This window comes from Bos indicus x Bos taurus, chromosome 15 (assembly GCF_003369695.1).
Source record: "Bos indicus x Bos taurus breed Angus x Brahman F1 hybrid chromosome 15, Bos_hybrid_MaternalHap_v2.0, whole genome shotgun sequence".
Classification (NCBI taxonomy): Eukaryota; Metazoa; Chordata; class Mammalia; order Artiodactyla; family Bovidae; genus Bos; species Bos indicus x Bos taurus.
Window position 1 is genome coordinate 17,767,410 of NC_040090.1, and position 12,670 is coordinate 17,780,079.

The 12,670-nt window shown below is 39.1% G+C and overlaps 1 protein-coding gene across 5 annotated transcripts in view; it reads right to left on the reverse strand.

The window, feature by feature from the left end:
* The window catches only part of TRIM44 (tripartite motif containing 44), a 113,995-nt gene that overhangs the window by 57,962 nt on the left and 43,363 nt on the right, over positions 1-12,670 (reverse strand). For 3 of the 5 annotated variants that reach the window (XM_027562660.1, XM_027562661.1, XM_027562659.1), the window contains exon 3: positions 11,155-11,394. The exons of 1 other annotated variant lie outside the window; for it this stretch is intronic. In XM_027562660.1, coding sequence (XP_027418461.1) covers positions 11,155-11,394 — 240 coding nt within the window. Of the gene's footprint in view, positions 1-8,059; positions 9,427-11,154; positions 11,395-12,670 lie in introns of those variants that run through there. One more of the 5 variants, XM_027562662.1, reaches the window with a different exon arrangement.

The window sequence follows — 12,670 nt, forward strand, 5'->3', positions numbered from 1 at the left end:
CTCCCAATCTGAAAGCAAAGCTTATACATTTATTGCAACAGAGACAAGCTAGTCGACATCTAAGTGCTAAGACATGGGCTAATATAATCCTATGTTCAAACTGCCCAGCAGAGATGAACTAATAATTTGCCCTTGCAAGCAGAGAAGTGAATGCACAGACCTAGGAGGCCTAACTAATAGCCTTGCCTTTTATTTGTATGGCTGGCAGTATTTAGTTTTGAGCAAACTGAGAGCCCAAAATAGCAGCAGGTCTCAGGCAAAAGCTGACCAGCTCCAAAAGCATCAAGCTGTTCCCCTCAAAGGCACACTTCAGCCTCAGCCTGGCATCCTTTCCCTCCAAACATGAACACAGAAGCTCTAATAGGGAGCACACTATGTGCTCAAGGCTCTAAACTGGGGCTCGGGAAACTGGAATTCTAGTCCAAGCTCTGTTATTTATTAGGTGTGAGCCCTTGGGCAAGCCAGCTAATTACTCAGGACCTTGATCTTCTTTGTAAAAGGACAGTTCTGGCATTTGATGAGCCACACCATTCTCCAGCCAAACAATGACATTTCTCTACTTCTCATCCACTCTTTACAAAAGCAATGTGTGATGGTGATTTTTCCAGGTACTGTATTCTGTGAGCCTAACTTTATTAGTGATCACAGCAGATTTCTTTGAGCCTCTTTTTGTGACCAAACAAGATTTTTCAAATGACACTCAAGCCTTCTCCAAGGGACCTCATTTATCCTTCTGGTGACAGAGTATCTTTGATGTCCTCCTCTTTAGTCATACAGTCAATAGAGACTGTATCTCTTGGTTGGAGATAACTCCCCAGGAACTTTTTTGATTAATGGATAGATTGACTGATTGATCTTATAGGTATAAAGGAGAATGAGCTCTGGAGTCAGACACTTGGTCCAAATCTTCACTCCATTACTTGCTTGCTGTCCTACCCTGGTCAAATTATTTTGCCTTTCTTAACTTCAATTTTCTAATTAGTAACATAGGGGTAAAAATTGTCTTTATAATATAGGGTAAGCATGAAATTAAATGAAATAATGTGTACAAATGTCAAACACAGTGCCTAACACACAGAATGCATGTAATAAAGGTTATTATCAACATCACTAAGGATTCAGTGTGATTCATTAGGAAGCTCGTACCTCAGGGCACTGAAGAAAACAGACAAAAAACCCATCCTGATCGATCCTTCTAGGAGCTCCCATTCCGGAGCAGGGGAACTAGATAGAAAGTGAACTACGCCTAAATGTCTTAACGGGTGCTACCAAAGACATACACGGAATGTTCGAAGAGTCAGAAGAGAAGTGATAAACACAGCCTCTCCCAGAGAAGGGGGAGAAGGCTCCACGGAGAACGTGGCATTTATACCGCCCCTTGGGGAATAAGAAGGTCTTCCCCAGGTTGAGAACAGAAGATAAACAGGGAGGGCACTGGAATAGCAAGAGCAAAGCCACCGCGGTTTATAAAATGCAGGTTTAAGGAACTTTGAGTTCTGTGAAACTAGAGAACGGGGCTGTGTATGTGCGAGTCTTGGGCAGGAGACTCGGGGGTGGCAGTGGTGTGGGTGGGCTGGGGGGCTGGGAATGCATCAGAGGTGACGGGACACTGCCAGCGCGCAAGCCTCTCAAGGACACCTGCGGTCAGAAAGGTGATTCTGAACAGATTGTGCATGGAGGTTGGATACAAAAAGGCATTTTTAGAAGACTGTTAAGAATCTGCACTCTTGCTGAGGGTGCTAATCATCTAATGAGAACTGGGGCAAGTGGCGGAAGGAGGGTACAGGGGTGGTGGAAACCTTCGCTTGTGGTTTGTTTGACTGGCATGTCTTATGGGAACTGTAATCTAGTGAAAAAAATCCATATAATTTAAATTTAATATGAGCTACATAACTATCAATGACATACTTAAACCTCAACACAATTTTCCAACTATCTTCGGGTGTTAAAACATAATTATCTAGGAGAACTGTAAGGAAAAAAGTATCCAGACTTCCTTCCATGATTCAGAGGAAGTCTTCACAATCACCCATCTTGATATAATGGTCAAGAGATAGGCTTTCTAAGTTAGAGAAACGTGGCTTTGAATTCTGGTTCGTCAACTCCAACAGTGAAGCTTTTGACAGTTTACTTAACTTTTCCAAGGTTCAGTTTCCTCATCTGCACATGGAAATCCTAATTCTTACCTCAAGGGGTGGCTACATGGATTCATTAAATGAGAAAATGTGTATAAAACATTAAGCAAGTGTCTAGTGTAAGTGCTCAACAAATGGTGGTCATTATTGTACTTCTCCGAAATGTTATTGGATAACATTTCTAGGGATAGTGGGAAAGAACAGAGAAGATGGGCTTTGCTTTCATTCATCCATTTCTGCTGCCTATAGCTAGGTGATTGTTTTTAACAAAACAAAAATCACTATCACAAAGCACAGGAAAAACAGGGTGAGAGTCTCACTTTTGAAGAAATGAATAGATGAACGCAAGAACAAATGCACACACATATAAGGCAATTCTGAACAGGTCAGCAGACGTTCAGAGGATTAGTAATCTTGCTAGTAAAAGGTGAGCCCACTCTCTTCCCACTACCTGAAATGCCCACTCTAGTGTTCTTGCCTGGAGAATCCCAGGGACAGGGGAGCCTGGTGGGCTGCAGTCCATGGGGTCGCTAAGAGTTGGACACGACTGAGCGACTTCACTTTCACTTTTCACTTCCATGCATTGGAGAAGGAAATAGCAACCCACTCCAGTGTTCTTGCCTGGAGAATCCCAGGGATGGGGGAGCCTGGTGGGCTGCCGTCTATGGGGTCGCACAGAGTCAGACATGACTGAAGGGCCTTAGCAGCAGCAGCAGTGTTCTGAGAGTTAGTTCCCATCCTTAAAGGTCAAGCCTCACTCGGAAAGTTTTCTTCAATAGTGGTACAAATGAACTTATTTACAGAACAGAAAAAGACTCACAGACATAGAAAACAAACTTACGGTTGCCAAATGGTAAAGGGGTGGGGAGGCATAAATTAGAAGTTTGGAATTAACAGATGCATACTTGCATACATGCTAAGTGGCTTCAGTAGTGTCTGAGTCTTTGCGACCTATGGACCACAGCCTGCCCAGGCTTCGCTTTCCAAGGGATTTGCCAGGCAAGAATACCGGAGTGGGTTGTCATTTCCTACTCTAGGAACAGATATATACTATTATATATAAAATAGATAAAAAATAAGGATTGACTGTATAGCACAGGAAACTGTATTGAATATCTTATAATAATGTATAATGGAAAAGAATCTGGAAAAGAATATATATATATAAACATATATGTGTGTATATATATCAAAGTGATTCAGTTATATAAATATATCATACTTATATATATAAATTTGATATATTTATATAACTGAATCACTTTGACATACACCTGAAACATAACATTGTAAACTACACTTCAGTTTAAAAATGGTATAAAAAAAGGATTCTACATTCAACTTTCTTCAAATGTTATCCTCCTCACTTAAAAAGAGACTGAAACTGGACCTTGTAAGTGAAACAGTATGAGTATGGTTTGGAAATAGCACATTCCACTCCAAAGAGCAAACTCAAACTCTCAAAGAAAAGGCCTTAAGTTGGAATCAAATAAAATATACTGGCTATATATTTTGCTGGCTATATATTATACTGGCAAATAATTTTCTGGCTTTAGAATAATCTTTATGAAAAAAAGCAAATAGCACTTGGGCAGGTAGGACACCTAGACATTGTTTTTATCAGCTTTATTGAGGTATAATTTTTAATACTATAAAATTAACTGCTTTAAGTTTATATTAATAACTTTAAATTTAGAGTTAAGCAACTATTACTACAAAATTGCTTAAAAACTCTACATACATACACACAAGCACACACGACATGAAATTATCTTTTTCCTTCTTAACTTCCTTAAAAGCACAGTTTTAAGCTAAAATTATAGGTCTTGCAGTGTTTATTACATACATAAATTATATACATATGACAACTATAAAATAAAGGATATGGAAAGAGGGTCAGTTGACCTATATAGTTTCAAGCTCTCTACACTTTATGTGAAGCGGTTTAAAATTAATTTTAAGTAAACTGAAAATTTAAGGATACATACTATAATCCTTACAGAAACCACTAAAAAACAATGCAAAATAATAGAGCTAGAAGGCCAATGGATATATTATAATGGGATTCAAGGAAATGTTTCAAAATCCAAAAGAAAGCAAGGAAAGACAATGAGAAGAACAAAAACAGAAAACAAATCGTACAATGCAGACCTAAATTTAACCATATTAATAATAACATCAAATGTTAATGGACATTACACTTCAGCTAAAACATAGAGATTACCAGAATGGATAAATGACTAAGACCCAGCTACATGTTGTCTATGAGAGACATTAAGTTAACAATATAGACAGATTGAAAGCAAATGAATGGAAAGAGATAAACCACAAAAACAGTAAGCATAACACTAAACTGGTTTTACTAACATTAGATAAAATAGATATCAAGACAGAGCATTAACAGAGAAAAAGGGAATGTTCATAACGATTAAAGGACTGGTTCATCAGGAAGATACAACGATCATAAATATGTGTTTGCTTAGTGACAGAGCTTCAAAATATCTGAAGAACAGTTGACAGAATTAAAGAAATAGATAATCCCTCATCATACTTGAAATGTAACATCCCTCTCTCAGCAATAGATTGAGTTTGACATAAAAATCAGTAAAAACATAAATTTTCTGAACTCCTAATTGCTATTTAAAGAACACCACACTTCAAACTACAGAATATATATTCTTTTTAGGTGTGCATATGCATTCAACAAGAAAGACCATATGACTGGTCATAAAACAAGCCTCAATAAGTGTTAGATGATTGAAATCATTCAGAATAGGTTCTCTGTTGACAATGAAACTAAACTAGAAATAACAAGGTATGTAGGAAAATACCCTATATTTAGAAACTAAACAATATCCTCCCAAATAATCAATGAACAAAAAGAAGAAAGCACATGGTAAATGAAAAAATATTTCAAACTGAATGATAAAGAAACCACAACATAACCAAGTTGTATGATTCAACAGTGATGAGAGGAAAATGTATTGCTCTAAAAATTTACATAAAAGAAGAAAGTAGTAAAATCCACAATCTACTTAGACAGAAAAAAGAATAAGGTAAACTCAAAATAAGTAGGAAAAAAGCAGATGCAAGTAAAATAGAAAACAAAGAGTAAAATTAGCAAATCCAAAAGTCAGTTCTTTAAAAAGACTAAAAAAATAATAAAATATAAGTTAGACTGATTAAGGATAAAAGGAAAATCACAAATTATCAGTATCAGAAATGAAAGATGGATTACTATTCTAGAGACTGCTGCTGCTGCTGCTGCTGCTAAGTCACTTCAGTTGTGTCCGACTCTGTTCGACCCCAAAGACGGCAGCCCACTAGGCTCCTCTGTCCCTAGAGACTATAGACAATTAAAAAATATAAGAAAATATATGAACAACTTTATACTAAAAGCTAAAACAACTTAGGTGAAAATGACAAATTTCTTGAAAATTACAACCAATTTTAACATTTCAAATCAATGTAAGATGAAAAATTTTGACTAGGTCTACATCAAAGAAATTGAATTGGCTATCAGAAACCTTCACATAAAGAAACTCTACGACAGATGGTTTTGCTTATAAATTCTACCAAATATTTAAGGAAGAAATAACACCAATCTTACAAAAACTCTTCCAGAAAATAGATGAGGAGGAAATAACTTCTCAGGTTGTTTTCTGAGGCCAGCACTATCCTAATACCAAAGCCTGACAATGACATTATAAAAATATAAACTTACAAATGAATATCCATCTCTGAAGGGGGCTTCCCTGGTGGCTCAGACAGTAAAGAATCTGCCTGCAATGCAGGAGATCCAGGTCCAATCCTTGGGTCAGGAAGATCCCATGGAGAAAGGAATGGCTACCCACTCCAGTATTCTTGCCTAGAGAATTCCATGGGCAGAGGAGCCTGGTGGGCTACAGTCCATGGGTTTACAAAGAGTTGGACATGACTGAGAGACTAACACTTTCACCTCACATCTCTCTCTGAACACAGACATAAAACTCTTTAACAAAATATTAATGAATTGAACTCAGATAATACATAATGAGCAGGTGGGAGTTTATCTCAGGAATGCAAGGTTTAGTATTGCAATGCAAGATTCAACATTGTAAAATTAACCAAAGTAATCAGCCATCACACCAGAATGGAAGAGATTCACTTAATAATTTCAGTGGATATAAAAAAAATATCTTACTTCTAATCATGTTCATCTGAATTATTGTTTCCATGTCTAATGTCATTTCTCTTTGATTTCAACATGTTTTCTTTGTCCTAAGTTTTTGGAAGTTTGATTTTGATGAGTCTAGGTATGGATTTCTTAGGTTTATCTCACTTGGGTTCATCTGGTTTCTTAAATATCTGGGTTTATATTTTTTCAACCAAATTTTAGAAATTCCTTTTCCTCCTCTTGCTGGACAAGTGACATATATGTCAGAGCTTTCTTTATTGTCCCACAGATCTCTGAGATTCAATTCAATTATTTTTCAATCTTTTTTCTTGTTTGTTCAGATTGAGTGCCCATTGATGTGTCTTAAATTCACTGATTCTTTCCTGTCATTTCCTATTTGCCATTGAGCCAGTCTAGTGAATTTTTCATGTCTGTCATTGTATTTTTCAGCTTTAAACTTTCATTTGGTCCTTCTTTATATCTTGTATTAATATTTCTTTCCTGAGATTTTAAAATATTTTTCATTTGTTTCCAGCATTTGTTACTGCTTATTGAGACATTTTTTTTTTTTTTTTTTTATCTTGGCCTTGGCGCGGGCCTTGCCGCCTTGCTTGCCACGACCAGACATGACAGCGACACCCACTAACAATTGCTCCCGCCAAACGCCCGACAAACTCCTTATTGAGACATTTTTATAATAGTGACTTTAAAATTCTAGTCTGATAATCCCTAGTACTGTGTCTTCCTGGTGTGGCCATCTCCTGATTTTTTTCTCATTAGAATTGAGATTTCTTTGGTTCTTGGTATAATGAGTACTATGGACTATATCCTAAACATTATAAGATCCGGTTACTAATTATATCTTCTATTCTAGAAGACTGTCAACCTGTTTAGGTTCAGAACACATTTCCTAGATCACTTTTATGGCTTATAGTTCACATGTCATTTGAGTTTATTAAACTTCTGCAGTGCCATTCTGGTCGCTTCTTTCAGATGACAGAGCTCCAGTCTAGTCTCTGTCAGTGCTAGCTCAGGAGGAGGAGGGGAACCAGTTCATCACTACCAAGTAAAAGGGGAAGGTATGATTCCACCCTCTGAGTCAGCTGGGGAGGGGCATTGCCTAGTTAATGCAGGGTGAGAGGGAGACGTTAAATCTCCAACTACAGTCCCCACATGGAAGGGACGATATGAAAATGAAAGTGTTAGTCACTCAATTGAGACCCCATGGAGTATAGCCTGCCAGGCTTCTCTGTCCATGGAATTCTCCAGGCAAGAACACTGGAGTGGGTAGCCATTCCTTTCTCCAGAGGATCTTCCCGACCTAGGGATTGAACCCAGGTCTCCTGCATTGCAGGTGGATTCTTTACCATTTGAGCCACCAGAGAACCCCACAGGGGATAGTTTGCTATTTCCTTCCTATTATTGCAAAGGAGTGGTAGAAGTCAGAGTTCTACCTTCAGGCTCCATAGGAGGTAGGCATTACTTAATTACTGTGAGGGATAGATACAAACTTTTACCTAAAGACTCCATGGAGAAAAAATGACACCCCGTTACTTTGGGTGAGGGTGTAAAATAGGGTGTCCCTCACTGGCTCCACTACTGTGGTATCAGTTGGGGCTGGGAAAGGATGCAGCTTTTTTCATGGTGCCTTCCACAACAGGAAGACACAGTATTAGGGATTATCAGATCAGAATTTTAAAGTCACTATTATAAACACCATGCCCATTCATCCAGAATAGGCAGAAATGATTAAAGGGTTTCTCTTCAGTTGAACTGCCCTTTACCAAGTCCTTTGGCTAGAGAGCAGGTTTTCTCTTGCAGATGTTCTTTTTGTCTGTGCTCACTAGTATTTCTAGCTTGCAGAACACCCAGGCCAGGATACATAGGAAGCAAGAACCCTGCCTCTGTTCCCCTCAAGGAAATCATTGTGGTGTGGCTCCTCATATCCCAAGATCCCTGGTCAGTCTGCCATCTTTTCTCCACTTTTGAGAATCTTCTGGTAGGTGACTCAGAATTTTGTCTAGGAATTTCTGCTGTGATTGGTGGGAATGAGTGCAATGAAAATGCATTTACTCCATCTTGTTCGGAACCAGACGTGCAATTTGTTTTTAAATGCGAACAAGAACTGAGGATAGAAGGTTGGAAAGATGGCTATATACATAAAATGAATCGAGTGCAGTAAACTGTTAATGGCAGAATCCTGGTGCAAGTATATGGGTGTTATCTATAAAATTCTTTCAACTTTGCTATGTATAGCAAATGTTATGAAATTTTTCATAATAAAGGGTTGGGTAAGATTTTCTGATCAAAATAAAAATTCAGGAAAATTTTAAAAACCTATACAATGCAAAGAGAAGAAATAATTCCTCTGTTGAGTGAAAGAGAGGTACTGGAAATCTGCTCTGATCAGTAAGTTACCACATTAGCTGGAATGAGTGGCTATTAGAGAATAACAGCTTTGTGTAAATGCTTTAGCCAGATGTATGCTACTTCTCATTTTTAATAGCTTACTATGTCCATTGCCTGGTCCTTAGGGCTTGTCATCTTTGCACCCCTAAGAGCCATTCCATCGGAGTTAACAAGCATAGTGAAACTGAGCTACTCAAGTAGTTAAAGGACAATTAATGTTGGCGAGGGGCTAAATTCTTTATTTGAAATGAAAATAAAAGAGAGGGCGATTTCTTCAAAATTGAATCTTTATTTCTGAAAAAAAAAAAATAATCTACACACAGAATAAATGTGAAGGGTCCAATCTGAGCTGCAACTGGGGACAGAGTTATGTCAATGATCTCTTAAGGCTGAACCTTTTGTTTGTTTGGACTTTGGACACAAAGTCCACTCCATTATTAAAGAAAAATTTTAAATAAATTTACTTAAAAATAAATTTATTATTATTTATAATTAATTTTTAAAAAGACACACAGTGAGCATTTCCACAGAGTAAAGGGTCTTAGGAATGCAAAGCGGTCCAGGACACTGATTCTCCTTATTCTTCCCACAGATATAAACAGGACATTTGGCAGCTGGTAGGAAAAAGCACAGCACGGGAACAGGATGGACTGAATCCTGGCTCTTTTCTGCTAACTAAATGACACCCGGTCAGTGTCTACAGTTCTTGGCATCTCAACAGCCCATCTGTAAAATGGATACAATGAACACTGAAATAAGGATTAAATGAAATGATAAATATAACATGCTCTCTCACCTATCTAGAATTGTATTTAGGTACACACTTTGTTAATTCTGGGGAGGATGAAATGAAAAGAACAAGTGCTCCTCTCTTCTGTTCACACACTGATGAAAATTAATCAAGAACTCTAGATGAGTGAAACAATGGTCTCTTACGTTTCCCGTCAGGACGACACCAGCAGTACCCGCCTCCTAGATGTACCCTGGCTGCTTTAATGGCTGCATTATTCTGTGGCTGGGCTCTCCTGGGCCAAGGCAAAAATTATACGTTAAGGCTGAGCTCACTGAGTTAGCAGGTATACTAGAAAGTTCACGGGACTCTCCTAGGTGTTCTTCTAGAAAGGCCTGCCCTAAACCTACTTGGCATAAGCTTAACCAGAATTTTCAACATAATGGTATGAAACCTCATCAACAGTGGCCTCTCTCCAGTGGCTGAAATATAAGTTTTACACGTGGGCTTCCCCAGCTGGCGCTAGTGGTAAAGAATCCACATGCCAATGCAGGGGTTGCAAGAGATGTGGGTTCAGTCCCTGGGTCTGGAAGATCCCCTGGAGTAGGAAATGGCAGCCCACTCTAGTATTCTTGCCTGGAAAGTTCCATGGACAGAGGAGCCTGGCAGGATATAGTCCACAAGGTCGCAAAGAGTCAGATGCAACTGAGCACATGCATTTAAAAGAGTGGCCACCTTAATTTTTTTTTTTTTTAACAATAGATTCTAAATGCCTGAATATGTTGTTTGGTAAAATGTCTTAAGATTCTTTCATTATTGTTACAAAATAACAATGAATGTAGTGACTAAAACTGTCACTTAACATTTACCTTGAGTCTTTCACTGCTATCTTTGATCCTCACAATGCCTGAGCCCACATGCCCCTCAATCCAACAGTCACGCCCCCAATTTATGCAATTAGCTTCATAAAAAGACCAGCTGGAGACACCTTTCACTATTCACAAAATGAGTCCAGTCTTTTATTTTGGCCTGCTTTATGCTCACTTCCTGACATTCTCATTCAGCCCAGTTCTCATCCCCATGGTGACTTTATCTATAGGCTCATTTAATCACTGGGAATCTGTCAATTGTCCTCTTCTCTGGCTCTGATTTCTGGCTTCCCTCATTACCTGGGAACAGTATCTGCCCCATTGACTACACTCCTTTAAGGCACAGTGGACACATATTTTGCTAGGCCTAGTTTTGGAGTGCGCCGGAGAAGGCAATGGCACCCCACTCCGGTACTCTTGCCTGGAGAATCCCATGGATGGAGGAGCCTGATGGGCTGCAGTCCATTGGGTCGCTAAGAGTCGGACACGACGGAGCGACTTCACTTTCACTTTTCACTTCCATGCATTGGAGAAGGAAATGGCAACCCACTCCAGTGTTCTTGCCTGGAGAATCCCAGGGACAGGGGAGCCTGGTGTGCTGCCGTCCATGGGGTCGCACAGAGTCGGACACGACTGAAGTGACTTAGCAGCAGCAGTAGTTTTTGAGTGCAGGCCCGAGCAGCCAACATCTCCAAACTGGTTTATACACCAGTCTAAACACTTATGTCCTATTGAAGCTTTCAATCCATTCATGTTTAGGGACTAAAATGGGGGAATTTCCATAATTAACAAATAGGGCAGTCAGTTTCTGCCTATTTTTCATGCTACTGGTTTATTATAGGCATTCTCCTTTACCTCCGCCTTTGGCTCAGCTGATTCATTAGAGGTATCAAGTTGTTCCTTGGCTTGGGCCATCTGAGTCATCAATCTATCCATATGGGACTGGATGTCAGCCAGTATCTCAGTCACATGAGCTGTGGCCATTGCTTCCTGGATGTCCACTAAATGAAGGGCCTTCTGCTCCTCATCCGCAATCACTTTTTGAACTTTCTTAAATTCTTGCTGTATAAACATCTTCATCTGGTCCCGGGTTACCTACAGAACAGAGACAAGTCAGAATGCGTTGGACATGCAAAGAAATGGGAGAGTAGGGCTATTATTCTAAATGCTAGGTAGCCCTGGCCAAAACACAAACCGTGGGTCCTATCCGATCCCGAAGTTTTGGGAATATCCTCTGAACTATGTTTCTCAGATATTGTTGATGAATTTCCTGCTACTCTTTCTGCTTTTTTCATTCTTTAGGAAGTGACTCCTTGTCCTTCCTTTTTACTTTTTTGTTTTCATATCATTAATACATAATTACTTCTTAAAAATTTAATAGGTACTGTTCTTGTTGTTTAGTTGCTCAGTCGTGTCTGACTCTTTGTGACTCCGTGGACTGCAGCCATTCCAGCTCCTCTGTCCATGGGATTTTCCAGCAGGAATACTGGAGTGGGATGCCATTTCCTTCTCTAGGGCATCTTCCCCACCCCAGGCCTGAATCCATGTCTCCTATATTGCAGACAGATTCTTTGTGTATATTAAAAGAGAGAGAGAGAAATTCTTCTCTCTCTTTCCCAATACCATTTTCCTCCTCAGTGGGTAATTACTGTTAACAGTCTGCTGCTACTGCTAAGTCACTTCAGTCGTGTCCAACTCGGTGCGACCCCATAGACGGCGGCCCACCAGGCTCTCCCGTCTCTGGGATTCTCCAAGCAAGAACACTGGAGTGGGTTGCCATTTCCTTCTCCAATGCATGAAAGTGAAAAGTGAAAGTGAAGTCACTGAGTTGTGTCCAACTCTCAGCGACCCCATGGACTGCAGCTCACCAGGCTCCTCCGTCCATGGGATCTTCCAGGCAAGAGTACTGGAGTGGGGTGCCATTTCCTTCTCCAGTTAACAGTCTATACATGCCTTTCTGGTCATTATGTGTGTGTGTGTGTGTATATACATACACACACATATACAGGCATACCTTGGAGACACACAGGTTCTGCTCTAGACCACCACAGTAAAGTGAATATTACAATAAAAAGTCACACATATTTTTTGGTTTCCCAGTACATATAAAAGTTATATTTATACTACACTGTAGTCTATTAAGTATGCAAGAGCATTATGTTTACAAAAATAATATATATATACTTTAATTTAAAAATACTTCATTGCTAAAAAATGCTAACCATCATTTGAGCCTTCAGCAAGTCATAAACTTTTTATAATGGTAACATCAAGATCACTGATCAAAGATCACAACATAATAGACACAATAATGAAAAAGTTTGATATGCTACAAGAATTACCACAACGTGAACACAGGGACAGAAAGTGA